This window comes from Polyodon spathula, unplaced genomic scaffold (assembly GCF_017654505.1).
Source record: "Polyodon spathula isolate WHYD16114869_AA unplaced genomic scaffold, ASM1765450v1 scaffolds_1271, whole genome shotgun sequence".
Classification (NCBI taxonomy): domain Eukaryota; kingdom Metazoa; phylum Chordata; class Actinopteri; order Acipenseriformes; family Polyodontidae; genus Polyodon; species Polyodon spathula.
The window spans coordinates 162,983-182,563 of record NW_024472754.1 but is presented as its reverse complement, the minus strand read 5'-3'; the positions used below and the strand labels follow the sequence as shown (position 1 = coordinate 182,563).

Genomic DNA, 19,581 nt, shown 5'->3' with positions numbered 1-19,581 from the left:
ACTGTTTTAGTTACACGGAGTCATGAGGTCCTGTCACACGTACAATGGTGATCAGGTTTTTAAATTAAGTAATTGTATTTATTTAAAGGTCTTTTTCAAGATTAAATAACAACGGCACAATACAATCTTGAATAATAATAATAATGTTATGCATTCTTCAGGCTACACGGAGGAGCGATGTCATACAGTTTACATACAGCCTGGGTAACATTTACATTTCAAATCATGCAAGACACAATCACAAAACAAACAAAAATATTGCACATTTATATTACTGCAGAAGATATTATTGGCAGTGCATTGTTTAAACGTGGGTGATGAATCTCATCTGAAATCAATGCGCTTAACACAAGACCCTTTTTGCCAGCTTCACAGGAAGACGAAGAGGGTGCAGTACCACTCAGATTCAGGACAGGGCGACAGAGTAAAAGTTGACGGTGACTGATTGTTTTCTGCAGAACATTTATGAACTCACAGCTGGGCTCAGCACGGGACCCATTAGGTGTGTTTTACAGCAAACGCTTAGAAGCGGTCTCATTACTCGTGCAAATAATGCGATTGCTGTACAGCTGCTCTACATACAATATATGTTACTCATTGAAATAAACAAATACAAAATCATTCTTTAGTTCTAGTCATTTTGCTAGACAGTCTTTTTCAACATTGGTCCCAGCCATTTGCAGGACAGTACACTAATTATGCATGCATCCTGCATTAGCCCTAGCCACCTGCTGGAACATAAACACATTGCAGCTACAATCTGTGAAATACTGTATGACAGCATGGGTTCGAACCCTGCGTACAAGGGGTGAGATGAGACCAGTAAGAAAGGCAGTGTTGTATTGTGCGGGCAGCATTAGGCTCAGCAGAGTTGCAAAGGTCCTGCTTTATAGAGCTGCTACCCAGGGGCAGGAGTGACAGACGATGAAGGTTTGATTAATAATCAGTGGAGAAACGTTCACGTCGGGGGTCCAGGCGAACATGATCCGCTTCTTTCTTCTATTGCAGGGCTTGGGTTGCAGTTTGGGTCTGCAGCGTTTCTGGTTGGCGTCAAGGCACCACGTTGTTTTACAAAGTGGTGAAACCGGTCCCTGGTTGATTCCTGCCTCGTTAATGATGGATTGTCACAGGAATGACTTGCTGGAGGCTTCGGGTTTTTCAACCTGCAGAAGAAATGGAATGTTTGATTTTATTGCAGATGTTTGTCTGTTTAAACTTGCGGAGTACAGACCGCTGATTTCAGATTGCAGCGGCAGGACAGATCTCAGCTCAGTGCTGGGTGTGGCTCACCTGTTTGCTGACAGCGAGGGTCGCAGTGATCGGGGTTCCACTTTGTTTGTACTGCCGGTACTCGACGGGGCCCAGCACCAGCACAGTGAGCCGACTCCCTCCCTCCTTCACTTTCCCCACCACGTCTTCGATATACTCCGACTCCACGTTCACCCCATTCACCTCCAGCACCACATCCCCCTCTCGGAGCTCTGCCTTCTCCGCTGGGCTGCCCTGCGCCACCTGGAGGTAGAGATGGGTAAAGCACAAGGACGCGGGACTGGTAATGCATTGCAGTTTGAATGCAAAGTAATACACTCTGCTACCTGTCCTGCAGCTCAGCGGGAGCGGCTGCACTCCCCTACCTGTCCTGCAGCTCAGCGGGAGCGGCTGCACTCCCCTACCTGTCCTGCAGCTCAGCGGGAGCGGCTGCACTCCCCTACCTGTCCTGCAGCTCAGCGGGAGCGGCTGCACTCCGCTCCCTGTCCTGCAGCTCAGCGGGAGCGGCTGCACTCCGCTCCCTGTCCTGCAGCTCAGCGGGGGCGGCTGCACTCCGCTCCCTGTCCTGCAGCTCAGCGGGAGCGGCTGCACTCCGCTCCCTGTCCTGCAGCTCAGCGGGAGCTGCTGCACTCCGTTACCTGTCCTATGAAAGTGCCGGGTTCATCCAGGATTGAGCGCAGGTTGAACCCAAAGCCGGCGTTGCCCTTCTCCAGGTGACACAGCCGTGGCTTGGCCAGGGGAGCCTGCGGTTCCTGGAGGGTCTCCACAGGGGGCGTTGTGAGAGCTGGGGTCTCCGCCTGCAGGGGTGTGTTGGGTTCACTGTCCTCAAAGAAGAGCAGCGGAGTCAGGCCCAGCTGGTGAATACAAACGGCAACATCAAAGTGCGGTTTGGTTAGTTGCTGAAACAGCAACATGAAAACATCTTCGCGTGATGCCTTTTGGTAATGGGGTTCTGGAAGCTGTAGATTGACCTGCATATCATCAACTCTGTGTGCCTTTGCAAAGAAAAAGAATGCCACTGAGAGGCTAGGCTACCAAGATGCTTAACCTCTTACTAATGTTATAATTGTTTTACCTTCAGTAAGTCCAGATTTAACTGTATGCATTAAGAACATTTGAATACAAAATCAGTTTTCAATGCCTGACTGAATGGATGCAGTAAGATTCAAGTCCCCAGACACTGCCGTGAGTGACAGGTACAATCCTCAGCGAATGAGAAGCCCACAATGGCTCGTGTCTCCTAACCTGCGAATAGAACTCGCTGCCCCGGCTGTCGATGGCGGTGAGCGTGACCTGTTGGCCGCTCTTTCGAACCCGGGTCACGATGTCCTCGTGCTCCAGCCCCTCCACGGGGTCCCCGTTCACCGCCAGGAGACGGTCTCCGTCCTGCATCCCTGCCCTCTCCGCGGGACTGTCCGGGTCCACCTCGCGCAAGAAGTGAGCTGGGGAGCAGGTGGAAACACACCGTCTGCAGGGCTAACTCACACAGGGGAGCAGGGCAGTGCAGCGGAATACAGCATCTGCACTCATTTTCACTAATTCCGCAGGTAGAAAAGGAACATGCCACCAAATTAGCAAATCTACAGCATATTCAATTTCACTTCAATGTATTCATAGAGCACCTTTCACACCAGAGCTATGCTGTGATAATACGGGGTCATGCATATTCATAAACCTGTTCTCACCCCTATGAACCTGTGCCAAGCAGGTAGGACAGATGAGCCAATCAAAATGCTGAACTTCGGAAGAGGAGGCAGGAACCAATGAGATGTTTCTGATTGGTTGGATTTTATGAGCCGATGTTATGAATTCAGAAGGCACTTTGAAGGAAAGAGCCGAATCATGACTGACGTGAAGGAGAAAGAGCTCGGTCAGAATTCTGACTGGCGATGTGTTCATAAAAATAGCACCGCATTTAAGGTGAAAAAGATATTGGAGGAACAGGTACAACGAAGCAGGAAACTATAGAAAGGAATGCTGTGTTTGTAACCCTGCAGCCTCTTCAGTAACTCCAAGATGCCGTGGATGCTGTTTTTCGATGATCTTTCCGTCCCCAGTCCCTCCGGGTTCGTTCTCACCTATCCTCCCCGATGGCAGCCTCTCCTGGCCCAGCAGGAAGCCGTACCCCGCGGGCCCCTTCACCAGGTACAGCTTGCGGGGCCGGTGGGGCAGGTTGTGTTCCCTTGCCATGGCCGGCACGACCACAATCCCACGCTTCCTGTAACGCTCCTCGCTCTCGCTGTCAAGCACCAAGAGCGTGACGCCGTCCCCACACTTCTTCAGCTGAGGACAGAGATTCAAAAAACAGCAACAGTCTGGGTGCTGCAAAAGCAATCAAGTGATACGCCTTGGGTTCACTGCACTGGGGTTAGCTGCTATCTCTTACACAGACTGGGCAGTGATGGGTACTGCACTGGGGTTAGCTGCTACCTCTTACACAGACTGGGCAGTGATGGGTACTGCACTGGGGTTAGCTGCTATCTCTTACACAGACTGGGCAGTGATGGGTACTGCACTGGGGTTAGCTGCTATCTCTTACACAGACTGGGCAGTGATGGGTACTGCACTGGGGTTAGCTGCTATCTCTTACACAGACTGGGCAGTGATGGGTACTGCACTGGGGTTAGCTGCTATCTCTTACACAGACTGGGCAGTGATGGGTACTGCACTGGGGTTAGCTGCTATCCCTCACGCAGACTGGGCAGTGATAGGTACTGCACTGGGGTTAGCTGCTATCTCTTACACAGACTGGGCAGTGATAGGGTGCTCGTTTACCATCTTGTTGACAGCACAGTGGGTCAGGTCTGCCACGTGGTTCCCATTGATCCAGATCAGCCTGTCTCCCGTCCGCACCCCTACCTTCTCCGCCGGGCCCCCGCTTGTCACAACCAGGGAGAACCTGCCCTTCGAGCCTGCCAGGAAAGGGTTAACAGTGTGAGCCGGGCCCCAGAGCCAGCTCAGCTGGGCCCCTGTCTCTCCTGCTGAGCACAAACAAGCCGGTACTGCTATACACTAGAACTGAGAATGAACTTTTGCGTTTTCTGTTTTGCCATGTAGTGCCAGAAGCATTATTTAATATGAGGTTTGCAATGGGATTACAGAAGATAAGGACGTGTATTTCTGTCTCAGTAAGATTTCACTGACCTACCCCAAGCACCCCCTTCCCACCACATGATGGAAAGCGCATTTCCAAAATCTTGAAAACTTCAGTACCATGACTGGCATGATGGTTTCAAGATATTAGAAGGTGATAACATAGCCATTGTGGTTTGTTCAAAGCGAACACTTAGGATCATAATCCACGCACACACGTGTACAGGAGCGTCCTTCCTCTCGCGTACCCTCGGCTGCGGCGATCGTGAAACCCAGCCCGTCTTGGTGGTCTCGCGTGACGTGGAAGAGCCGGGGCCGGGCGCCCTGCTCCCCCCCACCGTGCTCCCGAGCCAGTGTCCGCAGGTCCACCCCCTGCCCCCGCGCCCGCTCGAAATCACTGCCCTCCAGGACCAGGAATGACACCTGCAACCCGCTTGCATGGATCTTCTGCACGATCTGAGAGAGAGAGAGAGAGAGAAACCCATTATCACACAGACTGCTCCACTGCCTGAATAAGACAGACAGTCAAGATTATCACAGGGATGTCATTCCTGCAGATGCAGATGCTGCTCTCCAATATGCTCTATAGGATCAGAGAGAAACAGATTATCACAGGGATTGCTCTCCCTTCTAAATAATCTGAGAGCCACACAGACAGACAGGCACAAAGCCAGGGTCTGCTCTCCTGTAGCTCCAGCACAATCTGAGAGACGCACTGTCCACTGTAAAGACCTGCAAGATAGCTCATCCCACCAACTCCAAAAAGGATGCTGCGGATTGCTTAAATTCCTGGTGAACCTTCAGAGCTTCAAGGTGGTTGATCGTGTCACCAGACCTGGCTGAGCTTGTCCGAATAGCCTCGCTGTGCAGGGGCAGCTCCGGCCTCGCTCGGCTCCTCTCTCACCTTGTTGTGCTCCATGTGATCCACAAAGTCCCCGTTGATCTCCAGCAGCCGGTCCCCATCCCTCAGTCCGCTGCGCTCTGCCACGCTCCACGGCTCCACCTGCCTTATCACGTGGCCCGCGCAGCCCAGCTCCATGCGCAGGTAGAACCCGAAACTCTCGCCCTCCGAGCGGCACAGTCGACAGAGCCGGGGGACAGGACGGCAGCCCATCTCTGCAGAGAGAGAGAGAGAGAGAGAGAGCGAGGAGGAGATTTCAGAGTGGAAATTAGGAAGAGAATATCCTGAGGATTAATTATGGAATAAAGCTTTTTATTTTGTTAAAATGTACTGTGTGGTCTTCGGACACACAGACCCCTCCCCCTCCCTCTGTAACTTTATTAAAACCAGTTCAAACAATCCCAAGACGAGGAGGGAAGCGCTGTCATCAGCGAGTTGCCGGGAGACGAGAGGATCTCTGTGGAAACGGGTGGCTGTAAACCCTAGTTTATTAGCGCTCAGTAAAGTCTCTTATTTACCTGCATCATCCGTAGTTACCAGGGCTGGGTTGTCAATACCCACCTTGGGGTTGAAGGTAAACCTTCTGTAAAAAAATAAATACATAAATAAATTATGTTTTGGATGCTTAAATTGTCTTAATTCCTCAAAAGTAAAAGACATTTGATCAAAGCTCTCCCAGCCCTTACTAGATATCAGTGTTAATAATTGACTGATGTGACAATTCAGTAATTGACCAATTCAGTGAATTCATGGTTAGGTATATCTAAAGCACATCTTCTGTACTTGTCTGTATTCACTACTAGTTCACTGCTTTCAGTGAGATATCGGGGGGATCGAAATAAATATTGCTCATAATTCATCCAGATTATTGCAAGTGGTTCTTTTAAAAGCCCACCAGTAACAAATTTAAAAATGTCATTAAAAATTCATTACCGTCGTCGTCATCACTGTCTTTTCAAATGCGCCAATCAGTTATAAAAACGTAATTGAATTCTGATCCTTAGTCAAAATATGCAAATATTGTTAATCTCCAGACTGGCTTGGGCCCAGACAGGGCTCCTTCAGAAATGAGATGCAGGCATATAGCCAAGACTGTGATGTGTATTTGAACTCTACCGGGGCATTGTGTGCCAAGCTCAATAAGCACATTCCATCTCTGAGATGACCTGGCCCTTATCAGACTGAAGCAATGGGAGCTGAGATTGCTAGGACCTGGCCCTTATCAGACTGAAGCAATGGGAGCTGAGATTGCTAGGACCTGGCCCTTATCAGACTGAAGCAATGGGGGTAAGATTGCTTCAAAGGTCTCCCCAGTTAAAGGTTCATGTTTCTTTGCTGAGGTTGTGCAAGGGGCGGTGGGGTGGGGTGGGGGGGTAAACTCTGCAAATCAATCTTTAATAAAGCATAAGTTCTAAAAATAAGACTTCCTCCCAGTGATGTCTAAGCTGCTCCTCCCCTGTGCTAAATTATGTAGCGTTTCAGCATGCTATTCTGGGAGCTGGGACTGATTCGCTGAGACAGACCCTACAGTACTCACTGTGTTAGCTCCATGCCATCCGCGAAGCCTGGAAACGCAGAGAGAGAGAGTGTTTGGAAACAGCTGGGTTCAATGTTACTGACACTCTGCATCGAAACATCCCATCTTTAAAGTCCAAACCAGTTTATCACGTCAGCTACTAAAACCGGTAATGTTAATAAGTGAAATATGTTATGAAGCGTGCATTTCGTTTTTGCACTAGGGCTACAGCTCTTATTATATTCACTCTGGACTCAACAGCAGTGAATGATATGTTCCTGCAGAGCAGTTTATCACAAAGCATCAGTCTGGTAGTATACAGCTGGAATGCAGATCATTAACTACAGCCAGTTATTAAAAGAACCTGACACTCTCCCCTCTCGCTAATGAGAAAACCAGATTCAAAGTCTGTTCTGTTACTGTGTGACGTGCGACGCTGCAATTCAAGAGATTGCATGGCTGCAGTGTGGAAGGCAGTGGGTTTGAGTAGCTCAGTGGTTTGAGAGAGAAAGAAAGAAAGAAAGAAAGAAAGAAAGAAAGAAAGAAAGAAAGAAAGAAAGAAAGTATAGGGCTGCAGTGCCAACATCAAAATCCCTCCAAACATCAAGCACCAATACAAAAGCACTGCGTTCTCATCTGAAAATGAAACGAATACATCTTGTATATAAGTCAAGTGCCCTTGTGTTTGTTTAGGGTGTGTATGAAGCTGAAGACAGAGGAGTAACCACGCAGCAGAGAGGGCTGTGGTCCAATGGAGAGGATTTGACTCTTCTAAGAAATGTGGAACTGCATAGAATAGTGTAACAAAGCACAGCGGAAGCATGGTAAAGCAAAGGCAAGCACTGTAAAACAGAGAGGTACGGTAAATCAACTATGATTAACTAGTCTGTGCAAATTTACCACGGTACACTTTGCTAAGAGGTGCGGGAGCTCATTCACAGCATAATATAACACCTGACCATGCTTGACACCTGCAAGGAGTGGCAGGGTACCCCCATTAGCACCAAAATCAAATAAAATAGAACAAAACACAGCCCCCTTTACGAGAGTGAAGCGAGGACTCACCTGTTTTGTGCTTCATGTTTGGTGTCGTGTTGAGAGCCGTGAGTTTTGCTGAGACAGGAGAAAGAAGGAGGAGAGGTTCAAGGTGCACCAGCTAGGGATATAAAGATCTCTTTATCTGCAGTGCTGCCCGCAGGAAAGCACCAGTTTAATGTTTAATCGCACTGACAGCTCTGGAGACGGCAGGCTTCTTTCTGCAGACCTCATTGCTTCGGCTGGCTGTGTGCGGATGATCAACAGAACTACCTGGACAGGTGTACACAGACTTGAGCACTGTAAATGCAATAAGCACCGAGCCCTTTACAGAGGCGTCAGCTTGCCGTGTAAGCTCCGGGGGGCATTGTGAATCCTTCAGGATTGCAGGAGCAGAATTGTTTGAAAGTGATAAATAACTTCACTGCTCTGATCAGGAAGTAGGTAAACCATTAACCAAGAGCAGGTCAAATATCATGCAAAAAAAAAAAAAAATACAAAACAGCATCATGAACAAGTTAGAACAAAATGAAACAGCACAGCTGGGCGTCTCTCTCTGATGGGGGGAGTCCCAGGCAGACCTGTGGTGTAGCACTTTCTGGGGGCTGCATCAGATTCAAATCTGATGATTTTATTACTAGAAGTTTTTCTCTATGCTGTGAACTATTTCTTTACAACAAAGACACCAGGGTCCCGGTGCTACTAAAGTGTGCATCTGGATATTAACGAAGGGCTCCCTGTCACACTATGCTTTGACGCTGCGCATGTGCTGTCTGTGGTTAGGGTAAGTCCCCTCTTTGCATGTGTCTGGAATGTCAAACAGCTTCGCTAATGAAGAAAAGCAACGGCAGCCAAACGTAAATGAACACAGTTTTTATTGGGAGGTTCACTGTCTTTGCACAGGGCTCTGGTTTTACCAGACTGTCGTGCACAGGAGGAGTTTAAATGAAACGTCACGTTGTGTGCGCATACCTGAGCTGCTCCAGTCTGAAAACTGAAACACACACACACACACACACACACACACACACACACAGGGTTCACATCGCAAATCAGCACAGTGCAAAACAGGAGCCGTGGTGGCAGGTTTCGGTACCGGGTGCCCCCTGCCAGTTTAAAACCAGACAGCTTCCCACTTCTATATTACTGCTATCATAGGGACCAGGAAACAAATATTGCATACGTTTAACCAGGACAAGTCTCTACAGTCTCATCAGCAGCACATGGCTTTAAAACAAACCCATCAGCACTCACACAAGCTACCAGCTCAATCTGAGACTCATGCACGGCACACGACAGGTCAAGCAGCATTACCTCCTGGCAGTCACTGTACCACGCTGAAAGAGCTGCACTGTGACTGGGAAACAAAGCTCTTTGAACTCTACACTCACAGGCAGCTTGTATTGTATTTCATTACCATGCGCCCCAAAGTGGAGCTTCCCGGTTGATGCTGGAAAGTGAACCAGAGAAGCGACTCACGGAATCCGCTTCCTTATTGCTCACAGGGACAAGCCTCCCATTGCCCAGATAAATAGAAATCCACTCCAGGTTTTACAGCGAGCTTCATGAGCTACAGTGCACACATTAGAACCCATTTAAATGAATGGCAAGCACAGGTGTAATTAAGAATGGATAAAACTGCTACACAATAGGAGGCTTACAGTATTGCGCTGTGTTGTTCATTATTATAGCTCAGGTCAGCCTTTGTTATTCAGAATACTAGAGAGAGGTGAATATTCAATCATAATCTCTGAAAGACCAACACAGGCTATTGCTGGTTTAGTACCTCTCTGACAGACACACTCCCACACTTGGACTGGAAATAAGAGTCCTGTTACACTGCAGTGTGATCCAATCCAGGTTTTATAATGAGCTCACACAGCCTCATTATATTGCTAGCTCAGGTGTGACACCTGCTGGATGTAATACTATATGACACCCACATACACATAAAACAAGCGCCCCTCAGTTCCCTTACCACACCTTGCTCACCGTACCGCGTTCCCAGTACAGGCAATGTTAATTAGACTCTTCGCCTACATTTACAAACGCAGGTTATTTTTTTTTTTAAATCATCACTATACTCATGAATCACATTGCTGTACCTCATAAAAACCCAAACCATCAACACAAGAACATAAAATAAACATAATGCACACTGCCCTAACCCTTATAAAAGTAACTGTGCAGCAGCCCTAATTTCCAATTCACTACAACATGCTTGGGAATAATTCTTGCTGAAGTCCCATGCTCATCTGAGCTTTGATCACATACAAGGGTGGTCATTTCACTGTGTATTTTGTTTGCATGGCTTCTTGCATTGAGATTCTTGTACGTACAGCTGTACATATTCACAGACCCAATCAGCTACAAGTCTTGATCCCTGGAGAGCTCAATGTGTTGCTAGCTGCTGGTCCCTTTCTCCAGTTTCCTGATCTCCTCTGCCACCTGTCTCTGGACCCTCCAGAAGCTCAGTTTCTTCCCCAGGCAACGGCTCTGTTGCCTGGCACCCTTCAGCTCCTGCAGGAAGCGCTGCAGGTTGTCTCGGATGCGCTCGCGGTTCCAGGAGGTGGCGTGGCTCCGGATGTTGTTGAGGATCAGCTCCCAGTCCTCGGAGAGCTCGTCCCCCTGCGTGATGGATGCCAGTACCTTCACCCTGCCTCTCTCGCTGCACCCGAGCCCGCGACTGTGCAGGGAATGCTTCCCGCTCTCGCTCAGTTCGTTCAGGTACAGGCTGGGTGAACACAGTGGAGAGAGAGAGAGAGGGACAGTCACCAACACAGACCCGTCTCCCTCCGCGTTTAAACTGGGATTGTCATTCTAAATCACACAGAACAGTTTTTACTTAGAATATATTTAAATGGAGGCATTTTAATAAACTTTCTTTTGTTGTGGTGTGTCTCTGATACACTCACTGTATTGTGTTCAGGGGGTGTGTCTCTGATACTGTATCGTGTTCAGGGGGTGTGTCTCTGATACTGTATCGTGTTCAGGGGGCGTGTCTGATACTGTATCGTGTTCAGGGGGTGTGTCTCTGATACTGTATCGTGTTCAGGGGGTGTGTCTCTGATACTGTATCGTGTTCAGGGGGTGTGTCTCTGATACTGTATCGTGTTCAGGGGGTGTGTCTCTGATACTGTATCGTGTTCAGGGGGTGTGTCTCTGATACTGTATCGTGTTCAGGGGGTGTGTCTCTGATACTGTATCATGTTCAGGGGGTGTGTCTCTGATACACTCACTGTATCGTGTTCAGCGTGGGGTTTGCTCTGCAGGCGTCGATCAGTTGCAGTGCCACGTTGTCCCCGATGGAGTTGTACGCCATGTTGATCTCCTCCAGCCCCTGGTTGCCCCCCAGCCGCGAGGCCAGCTCTCTAGCGCCCCCATCCCCCAGGCCCGTGTTCATCAGGGAGAGGTGCCTCAGACAGCGACTCTCCGACAGGGCCTGGGCCAGGCTGCAGGCACTCGACTCAGACAGCGGGTTATCACACAGACTGCAGGAAAAGAGAGGGGAAATCAGGGCTACCTAACGACACTGCCGCAGCCCGATAGACCTCACATGTTCTGTTATAAACACATCACAGTGCGCTTTGAAACAGCAAAAGAAACTTCAACGACTGGACTAGAAGTCATCGCGGTAAACGTGCTTGGAATTGTTTTCCTGGTACAGCATTTAGTTGTTAATGAACAACATTTACAGATCGTTCCTTTTCTTGCACTTTCATTCCCTTTCAAGGGGATGCACTGAAAACACAGTGGAGTCATTGGAAAAGCAGAGGCTGGTTACTGAGGACTTGAAAAAAGACAGCTCCAAGAAGCCTGGCTGCCTTCTTTCCCTGTGCAGTTAACCAGTGGCTGCTTTTTCTACGAGTCAGTGGGAAACTCCAGGAAGAAGGGAGGGTCGTCTTACTGTAGAGACTGAACTGCACACGCGCTATCGATCAGCAGGCTCCTCAGGTGATCGCAGGCCTCGGGACCGAGATTGTTACACTGCAAACTTGAGAGACAGGCGAGAGGGAGAGAGGGAACACAGTCAACACACACGAGCAATTAGTGGTGCTCTACCAGGGTCTGCATGCAGTACCAAGCAAATACACACAGGCATGCTCACTCTTACCCGCTTACCAGCCCCAGGGATCCTCAGATACAGGCTGATTAACAATGAAATACGATCCCCTACAACTGCATTTGACTCGGATATATTTAGTTGATCTGTGTTCTATATATTTTTTGTTTCTCCCTTTCTTGCTCTTACAACATATCTTAACCTCAGCAACAGGAGTACATGCTGAGTTTGAGTTTAAAGTTGGGTTTTGGTTGGTTGGAAGGCAGGTCCCTCAAAGCTATGTACTCCTAACTGTCACAAGAGTGATTTTAGTTTGGAAAGGGAATAGGAAACACCTTCTAAAAGCTTTTCCCCTGGTTGTAAAATGCACTTACCATAGTTTACCATGTTTCTTAATATGCTTTACCATACCTCTCTGTGCTTCTCAATGCTTCGCAGTGTTTTATTACATTTTGCTCTGCTTTTACTATGGGAAACTTTTATAAGGGAAACACTGGCACAGGTGCAGAAAGACGGGTCAGTATAACACCATTTTGGAGACCGCGCGTGTTCTCAAGACCCCAATCCTAACCCTAATTAAGAAATGATTTGAAGCTCGGTGTTGGAATTCTCTCAGCTGGCCTGTCTTTCTGAACCCATGCTGACAGTAATTTGGCTCGGAGAATCCAGCCCGAGAGGGAGTCAGACTCACTTCACAGTCCTGCAGCGGAGCAGAACGGGCCGCAGCGTGTCCAGCGACTCGGGAGTCAGGCTGCAGGAGGACAGGTCCAGCGATTTCAGTACGTGCCTGGGGGGGGTGCAGGCAAGCCCGGCGGCCAGCACGAAGCACTTGAGGGGTGTCATGCGCACCCTGGAGAGGTTGAGGGCGGAGAGGGAGCCCAGCACCTCTGCTGTGAAGCGCTGGTTCTGGAACTCGTAGAGGAAGAACAGGAAGTCCATAAGCTCCTCCGGGGGCATCTTCTTCTGGCTGTTCTGCAGCAGGTGCCTCTTGAGCGTGCTGGTGATCTGCACCACAGCCGTGGTCCTGATGGAGATGCCCAGCTGGTCCAGTAGCACCCTGTTCCCGTGTGACAGCAGGCCCCCCATAAAGATGGGGAACAGCTCGAAGGATTCCTGCTCCTGCCTCTCCAGGGGTGTGGGGCCCTGCACCCCCAGCACGCTCTGCTCCACCTGGTCCAGCACATCCTCGTTGAACTGGTCCTCCATCTTGAACATCTCGCTGGCCATGGTCTTGCCGATCTTGCCACTGCCGTGGCCGCTGATCCTGCTGTACAGCCTGGGGAACATCTTGAGCAGGTTGAAGGCGGCAAAGACCCGCAGCGGCAGGAACTTGGAGAGCGCGTTGAGCAGCGTCGTCAGGTCGTCGCTGGCCTGCCCGATGACCTCCGAGGCGCCCTTGCCCAGCTTCTCCAGGACCGTCTTCTTCTCCCCCAGCACCACGTAGAGCGCAGCCAGGTACTCCTGCATAGCGGGCACGGTGAACACATAGAGGATCTCCCCCATCCCGCCCGCGGGAGAGCTCTGCACACAGCGGGCCAAGAAAAAGCCCAGAACATCGGTGCGGAAGATGGCCAGCTGCCTCAGCTCCTCATCGCTGTCGTCCCCCTTGCCGATCTTCTCCATCACCTCCTCTTTAGTGAAGGAGGTCCTCTTGCATGTAATCCCCTCATAGGCCAGCTTGCCCATGGTCTTAGCCACATAGTGCATGAGAGAGATGCTCTGCTGGTTCGGGCCCCTGGCCGCCTCCAGGATCTCCCCCCCGAAGTTGAGCCGGAGGAAGCTGGTGTAGATGCCCGTGAGGGTGCGGATGGGTGCCCTGGCATCGGTGAAGTGCAGGAAGTGCAGGGTGGCACAGGTCAGCCAGCAGTAGGACGGCAGGAAGCAGGCAGCCGCGATCTGGCTCTTGCGCTGCAGGTTGAGGTACAGCATCTCCAAGAGCTCCCGAGCGTCGCGGCCAGACTGGCCCTCCGCCTGCTGCAGGAGCCGGCTGGTGAAGTATGCCCTCTGCTGGTCGATGTTGGTGAAGCCGCAGATCTCAGCGTAGCGGTCCACGTACTTGCTGGGAATCTTGTCCAGGGCAGAGGGGCGGGTGGTGACCAGGATGCTTGCCTTAACAAACACACATTAAATAAAACATTTAAACTACACGGTAAGCATTCAAACAAATGAAAAGGGAAGGGTTGCAGGTTGTAGTCCTTTGCACAACTCTGACCCACAAGATCCATTCGAATCCAGGTATTCACTCCAGGCAGAGTTAATTGAACTTGTCGAGGGGCAGTGAACTAATTCAGGAACAAAAAGCCAGACTGGAATGGATCTAGGAGGGCTAGAGTTGTGCTCCACTGGTTTAGCCCATGTAACCAGGCATGGGGACAGACAGACAGACCTCGGGGAGCAGGTACTTCCTCAGCAGGTTGACGGCGATGCCTCCCGGGTGCAGGGGCTCCTCTGGGTTGCTGCAGAGCTCTGTTGCGGCGATGCTGAAGTTCAGCCTCATCTTCTCCATGCCGTTGAAGATGAAGAGCACACCCCGGCCGTCCCCTTGCAGATGAGCAGAGTGGTGGAGGTGACGGTACAACCTCCCCACCAGGGCCTGCAGGGAGGTGGGCCGGCCCTGCAGAGAAAGGTCCTCGCACGAGAGCGGGACCACCAGCTCAAACTGGGCCAGAGTCGACCCCGAGCACCAGTCCAGAACCAGCTTCCGGACCACTGTGCTCTTGCCCGTCCCCACCGCGCCGTACAGAACCACGTTCTGGCCCTGTTCAGGGTCCCACCCCGGGTCTGGGTCGAACAGCTCCCCCACTGCGAGGGAGCGACGTACCGAGCCGGGGGACTCCCACCCGGTCAGGGGGTTGACGTGCTCCCCCGGGGCTCCCTCCAGGATCAGGGGTTCCACGTGCATGGAGTCCGGGGAGAAGAGACCCCCAAACTGCTTCTCCTCGTTTGGGAGGTGGCTGAACCACAGGGCCAGCTTCCGTTTGTGAATCTCCACGGGGTCTGAAAAAAGAACCGACAACAAACACATATGTGCAATAAGGGAGTGAGTTATGGATGCAGTTTTCACTGCTGCACCAGATATGTTTAACAAGGTTAGTGAATAAGCTACAACTTGCTCAAAATGCAGCGCCAACAATTGTGAGTGGGGCTAAAAGGACTGAAGACATCACATGGGATGTATTAGGGATGCAATGGCTTCCTATTAGTTTCCTTTTGGCTCTTGGGCCTTCCTATCTACCAGAGTTTCGCACCCATATAACCCTGGCCTTCAGCAGCGATCGACAAATTCCAGGCTGTTGGTTTTACTCTGGCTGTGTCTAGGTGTGTCACGCTAGGAGGTCCCAGTTCTTCTCACCATGCTCCGGCTCTCTGGAATGCTGTGCCAGGGACCCTCGGGAATGCCGACTCCCTGGCAAAGCTGAAGTCGCGGCTGAAGGGCTGTTTGTTCTCTCAAGCCTTTAGAGTTTGAATACATTCTCTGTTTTTATTTCGTGTTTTACAGGCCTTTTTATTTATTTATTGAAGTGAAGTGCTGCCCTTGCCATGAAAGGCGCTATATAAAGCAATTTGATTGAAGATTTGATATTTCCTCTGATAATAAACTAAACCTAACCAGTCCCTCACCTGAAGGGGAGCTGGAGCTGGAAGTGAGGAGCCTGTTCTGAGACACACACACAGGAAAGCGTTTCTCCCAGAGCCTCCCACTGTACCTCAGCCAGCTGTGAATAACAAGACGACACCATCAATCACACCATAAAACTCAATGCAGTTCAGTAGCACTGTTATTACAAGCACTAGAGGTGAAACAGACGCCTCTGAGAAGACAGACACGACTAACAACACTCCTGACACAACAGAGACACCAAACACCCCAGCCGCTGTCCTTCTCACCTGCTGCCTGTCCTCGCTTCACGCTTCACAGGCTGTGCCTGATAGACTCTGCTTGAACCAAAGAGCCTTTCTGTGCCTGAAACAGAGAGAATGCGAGTGATGCTAAAAAAAAAGACTTGCACTTTGCAAAAATACGAAGTTAAAATAAAGAACCATTAGGGATTTGAGAAATTAGAGAGGTCCGTGTGCAATTTTTTTTTTTTTTTTTTTTAATTTTAAGAAATTAGATGTGCAAATTGCACCAGAGTGGTTTTTACACCAGTGGCAATCACAAGATTACTTTCCTCTTTGATATCTGCTCTTCCACCTTCACCGGGCTCTAACCCTGCTGCGTCGCTGAAGTGACGGACTCAACTGCTCTTACCCTTCGTCACACGAGAGGTCCGTGCTGTCTCCAGGAACCCCCGGTCTCCCCCAGCTCTAGAGGTCCACTGTGTCCCCGCCCGGGGGACATGTCTCCAGCACTGCAGCATGACCTCACAGCTCACTCCTGTCCCCTACTGGGAAAGAAATGCAACGACAGGGTACTGCTCACTGAAGTAGCAGTGTGTGCGTGTCACTGAGAATCGCTGTACTGCCTAAAAGCCTGTACTGTGCTGCCTTCAACAGAGAGAAATTCCTGACCAAATTAGTTCAGATGCCAGAAGCCGGACGAATCTCAGATTCACCTCTAGTTTTATTTGAGCGGCTAGAATATGAAAGTTATGCTGATAGAAACTACAGGATGTATACCCTCTGAGCAACTGTTAATGCACTTGCAGAAGCACATCACACAAGCTTCTTCAGTGAAGTTTTTTTTGAGGCAATAAAAACAGTTTCAGAGCCACACATTGCAAACCGCAACGTAGCTCTGCTAGGTTAGAGGTTATCTTGGTGTGTGCAGCTGTCAGGGTATTTTCAGGCTGGCTCTCACAACGTGGCTACAAAACCATCTAGTGCCGAGCGACAAATAAAACCCGACAGAGGCTTTCCAGACTCAATGCTGACTCCACCTGCAAACCTTGTGCGATTGCCAAAGCAATCCTGAGTCTTTATCTCCGACCACAATCAACAGTGTGTAAACAGTCTACACATTCAGCACTGCCGGGTCATGGTCGATGAGATCTACATTGAGTAACAAGCTCTGGTGTGTCTTATTAAACTGCTAGTAAAACCAAGCATGCATTATTACATTAAAAAAAAAAACTGCTTACATTGGTATGGTACGGTATGGTATGGATCACTATATACATTACATTGGCATGGTATGGTATGGCATGGCTCACACTGTTGTGCAATAGAAGTCTTATTTCCATAGCTGGCCCCCTGTTGTGCTGACCCCTCCACATGCCCCTCTAAAGTTTAGAATAGTAAATCTACACTACATGGGAGTCGAAGCAAAGTCTTCAGACATGTTTATACAGGCGAAGGGAAGCAGGCTCTTGCAAGCTAGAAAAAAACCCCTGAAAAATCACAGCAGGGATTGATCACTCTTTTACCTTTAAAGTGTTTAATTAGCGTTCCTAGCTTTGGTGATCCATGTCCCTCAAGGCTTACTGTACATTTAATAGGAGCTCTCACACACCTATTGTACTACACCCCCACATACACACACACACACACGAGAGGGTGCGTACAGTCTCATGAGCACACTCCAGGGCTGGTTTGGGCTGGTCCCTCACACTGCCTAGCAGGCTGCTCTACTAAAGCCTCCTCTGCATGCTCAATATGTATAACACACAGCTCTGCGAATGCTCGAGCTTCTCGTCATGGCATAGCCACAGAACAGTGATCAAAAGATAAGTGACCCGGGCATTTACTTTATCAGGGCACAGCAGTCGCTTCCCACACGCACCCACAAAGGCTGGATAGGCAGTGAGAAAGCACAATGCATATATACTGAACAACTGGGAGTGACTGGGCTTTTTCCATGTGCAGCAAAACTAAACAAACCGGGCTGGATGAAGCGCAGGACTGAGGGAGCTAGCTCACTGGTGCTGTGCAAGCCTGATTGCCGTTTCTGATTGCCCCTCTGAGCTCAGCGCTGGGAGGTCAACGCTCAGACCTTGATTCCCGCAGCTGCGAGGGACAGTGAAGGCATGTGCATTCTCTTTCTAAAAATAACCCACACGTTATTCGCAGGGGACTGTGAACCGGGGAGTCCTCTCTGCGCAGAGCCTCACACCTTCTTCCTATCTTTCTTTTTTAGTGAAGTAGACTCGGCACTAGATATCAGCATTTTTACCGAGTCCCAAAATTTGTTTGCAGGCTCTTCTGAGCTTTATCTCTTCTCACCCCAGTCGCACGGCTTGGTGGATTTTGACATTGCAGTGTAGTGTAAGCCAAACATTACACTCACCGTTTTAAATATGTACAGTAAATGTGTTTTTACCATTTTGACCCGCGTGTGCTCTGTCACACTCCTGTTCCGTTTTTGCTTTGATTTATAATAAATCTCTGTGTTTTCACTTCAGTTAAATTCTGTTTTGTTCCTGAGCTGTGACGGAACTGTGATACGTCACGGATTGCTCAGAACCCTGCAGGTAACAGAACGTTTGCAACCTCTGGGGTCTAAACCCGACGCATTACCAGCAAGGTGTTCTGCACCATCAGGTAAAACGAGCCGCCATCTCATTACAACAAACTCGAGCAGGAAATCTAATACATAAAACTACACGTACAGGTAACAGACCTCTTAATTAATTGAATCAAGTTCCATTCCGGTTATTATCGACCCTGCAAAATAAAACAAAGCTGTTTCCATGCCAAAATAAATAACCTATTGATCGACTGTTAATGTAAACCAACATACCTGGAAAACAAAACAAATCTTAAAGTAAAAACAAATCAACAAAATATACATATATATATATATAAAAAAAGCAAACATGAAGGAGGTTTTTAGAGATATAAATGCAACGTCAGTAAATAAATTTAAAAAAAGCACAACATGAAACGACAATTACCTGCTGCTGTTTTGATTTCTGGAACCACCCGGCTTCGAGCAGTGAACCTTCCTCTCTTTCCCGTCATCAATGCAGAACACACCCGTGCCACCCACACCCACACAGGTGTGCGGCTATTAAACTATTTAAACTGTGTCAGTCACCACACCGCCTCGTCTCCTCTCCGTTCAAAACTTGTGTACAGTCACAGGGTCAGATTCACTTCCTGCAACTCGACCCAAATTTAGAAGTTAAAAAAAAAAAAACACTTTCCGTTTGACGTCTGTCTACTCTAGGCCAATCAAAAAACAAAACAAAAAAAAGAGTTTTTGTTCTGTTTTTTGTTTTTTTGCAAACTTTATGACATTTCTTTCATTTCTATGTTGCGTAATCTGTAAATTGACTTTATGGTGCAATTTAAAATTTTGACAGTGGTGTCGGATTTAATTTGCTACAATGTAATCATCATCGCCTATCTGATAAATGTAATTGTATTTCATCATAGACAAAGCTTAGCAGTGTGGAAGGCAGTGGGTTTGAGGAGCTCAGTGGTGAGAGTGCTGGGCTGCAGTGTGGAAGGCAGTGGGTTTGAGGAGCTCAGTGGTGAGAGTGCTGGGCTGCAGTGTGGAAGGCAGTGGGTTTGAGGAGCTCAGTGGTGAGAGTGCTGGGCTGCAGTGTGGAAGGCAGTGGGTTTGAGGAGCTCAGTGGTGAGAGTGCTGGGCTGCAGTGTGGAAGGCAGTGGGTTTGAGTAGCTCAGTGGTGAGAGTGCTGGGCTGCAGTGTGGAAGGCAGTGGGTTTGAGTAGCTCAGTGGTTAGAGTGCTGGGCTGCAGTGTGGAAGGCAGTGGGTTTGAGTAGCTCAGTGGTGAGAGTGCTGGGCTGCAGTGTGGAAGG

General features: G+C 49.2%; 2 protein-coding genes across 3 annotated transcripts; both read right to left on the bottom strand.

The window, feature by feature from the left end:
* Positions 1-22: 22 nt before the first annotated feature.
* On the bottom strand, positions 23-6,901 carry LOC121309413 (Na(+)/H(+) exchange regulatory cofactor NHE-RF4-like). Its single transcript, XM_041242328.1, has 10 exons — positions 6,801-6,901; positions 5,782-5,846; positions 5,267-5,478; positions 4,611-4,818; positions 4,045-4,181; positions 3,348-3,552; positions 2,515-2,711; positions 1,908-2,123; positions 1,291-1,512; positions 23-1,163 (listed from the first exon to the last, which is right to left on the bottom strand). The coding sequence occupies exons 1-10, from the start codon at positions 6,890-6,892 to the stop codon at positions 1,125-1,127; spliced, it is 1,593 nt and encodes a 530-aa protein (XP_041098262.1). The 5' UTR covers positions 6,893-6,901; the 3' UTR covers positions 23-1,124.
* Positions 6,902-8,672: 1,771 nt separating this feature from the next.
* Positions 8,673-18,915, bottom strand: nlrx1 (NLR family member X1). 2 transcript variants are annotated; one of them, XM_041242338.1, is made up of 9 exons: positions 18,711-18,915; positions 16,130-16,265; positions 15,766-15,841; positions 15,499-15,593; positions 14,264-14,874; positions 12,569-13,986; positions 11,722-11,808; positions 11,054-11,305; positions 8,673-10,548 (listed from the first exon to the last, which is right to left on the bottom strand). In XM_041242338.1, exons 2-9 carry the CDS (start codon positions 16,236-16,238, stop codon positions 10,218-10,220), a joined length of 2,979 nt encoding a protein of 992 aa, XP_041098272.1. In that variant the 5' UTR covers positions 16,239-16,265; positions 18,711-18,915; the 3' UTR covers positions 8,673-10,217. The 2 variants fall into 2 exon arrangements, with proteins under 2 accessions (XP_041098272.1, XP_041098273.1); XM_041242339.1 differs by having other exon boundaries at positions 16,130-16,262.
* Between the last annotated feature and the right edge of the window lie 666 nt (positions 18,916-19,581).

Bases quoted from the DNA above. Each gene is read 5' to 3' on its own strand.
- LOC121309413 (XM_041242328.1), bottom strand. From the start codon at position 6,892: ATGCAGAGTGTCAGTAACATTGAACCCAGCTGTTTCCAAACACTCTCT. The intron at 4,182-4,610 runs GTACGCGAGAGG...CTTTCCTGGCAG, and splicing joins CACGATCGCCGCAGCCGAGG to GCTCGAAGGGCAGGTTCTCC. The intron at 3,553-4,044 runs GTAAACGAGCAC...CTCTGTCCTCAG, and splicing joins ACTGTGCTGTCAACAAGATG to CTGAAGAAGTGTGGGGACGG.
- nlrx1 (XM_041242338.1), bottom strand. From the start codon at position 16,238: ATGCTGCAGTGCTGGAGACATGTCCCCCGGGCGGGGACACAGTGGACC. The intron at 15,594-15,765 runs GTGAGAAGGACA...TGTTATTCACAG, and splicing joins GAAGCGAGGACAGGCAGCAG to CTGGCTGAGGTACAGTGGGA. The intron at 10,549-11,053 runs GTGAGTGTATCA...GTGTTCACCCAG, and splicing joins CCCACGCTGAACACGATACA to CCTGTACCTGAACGAACTGA.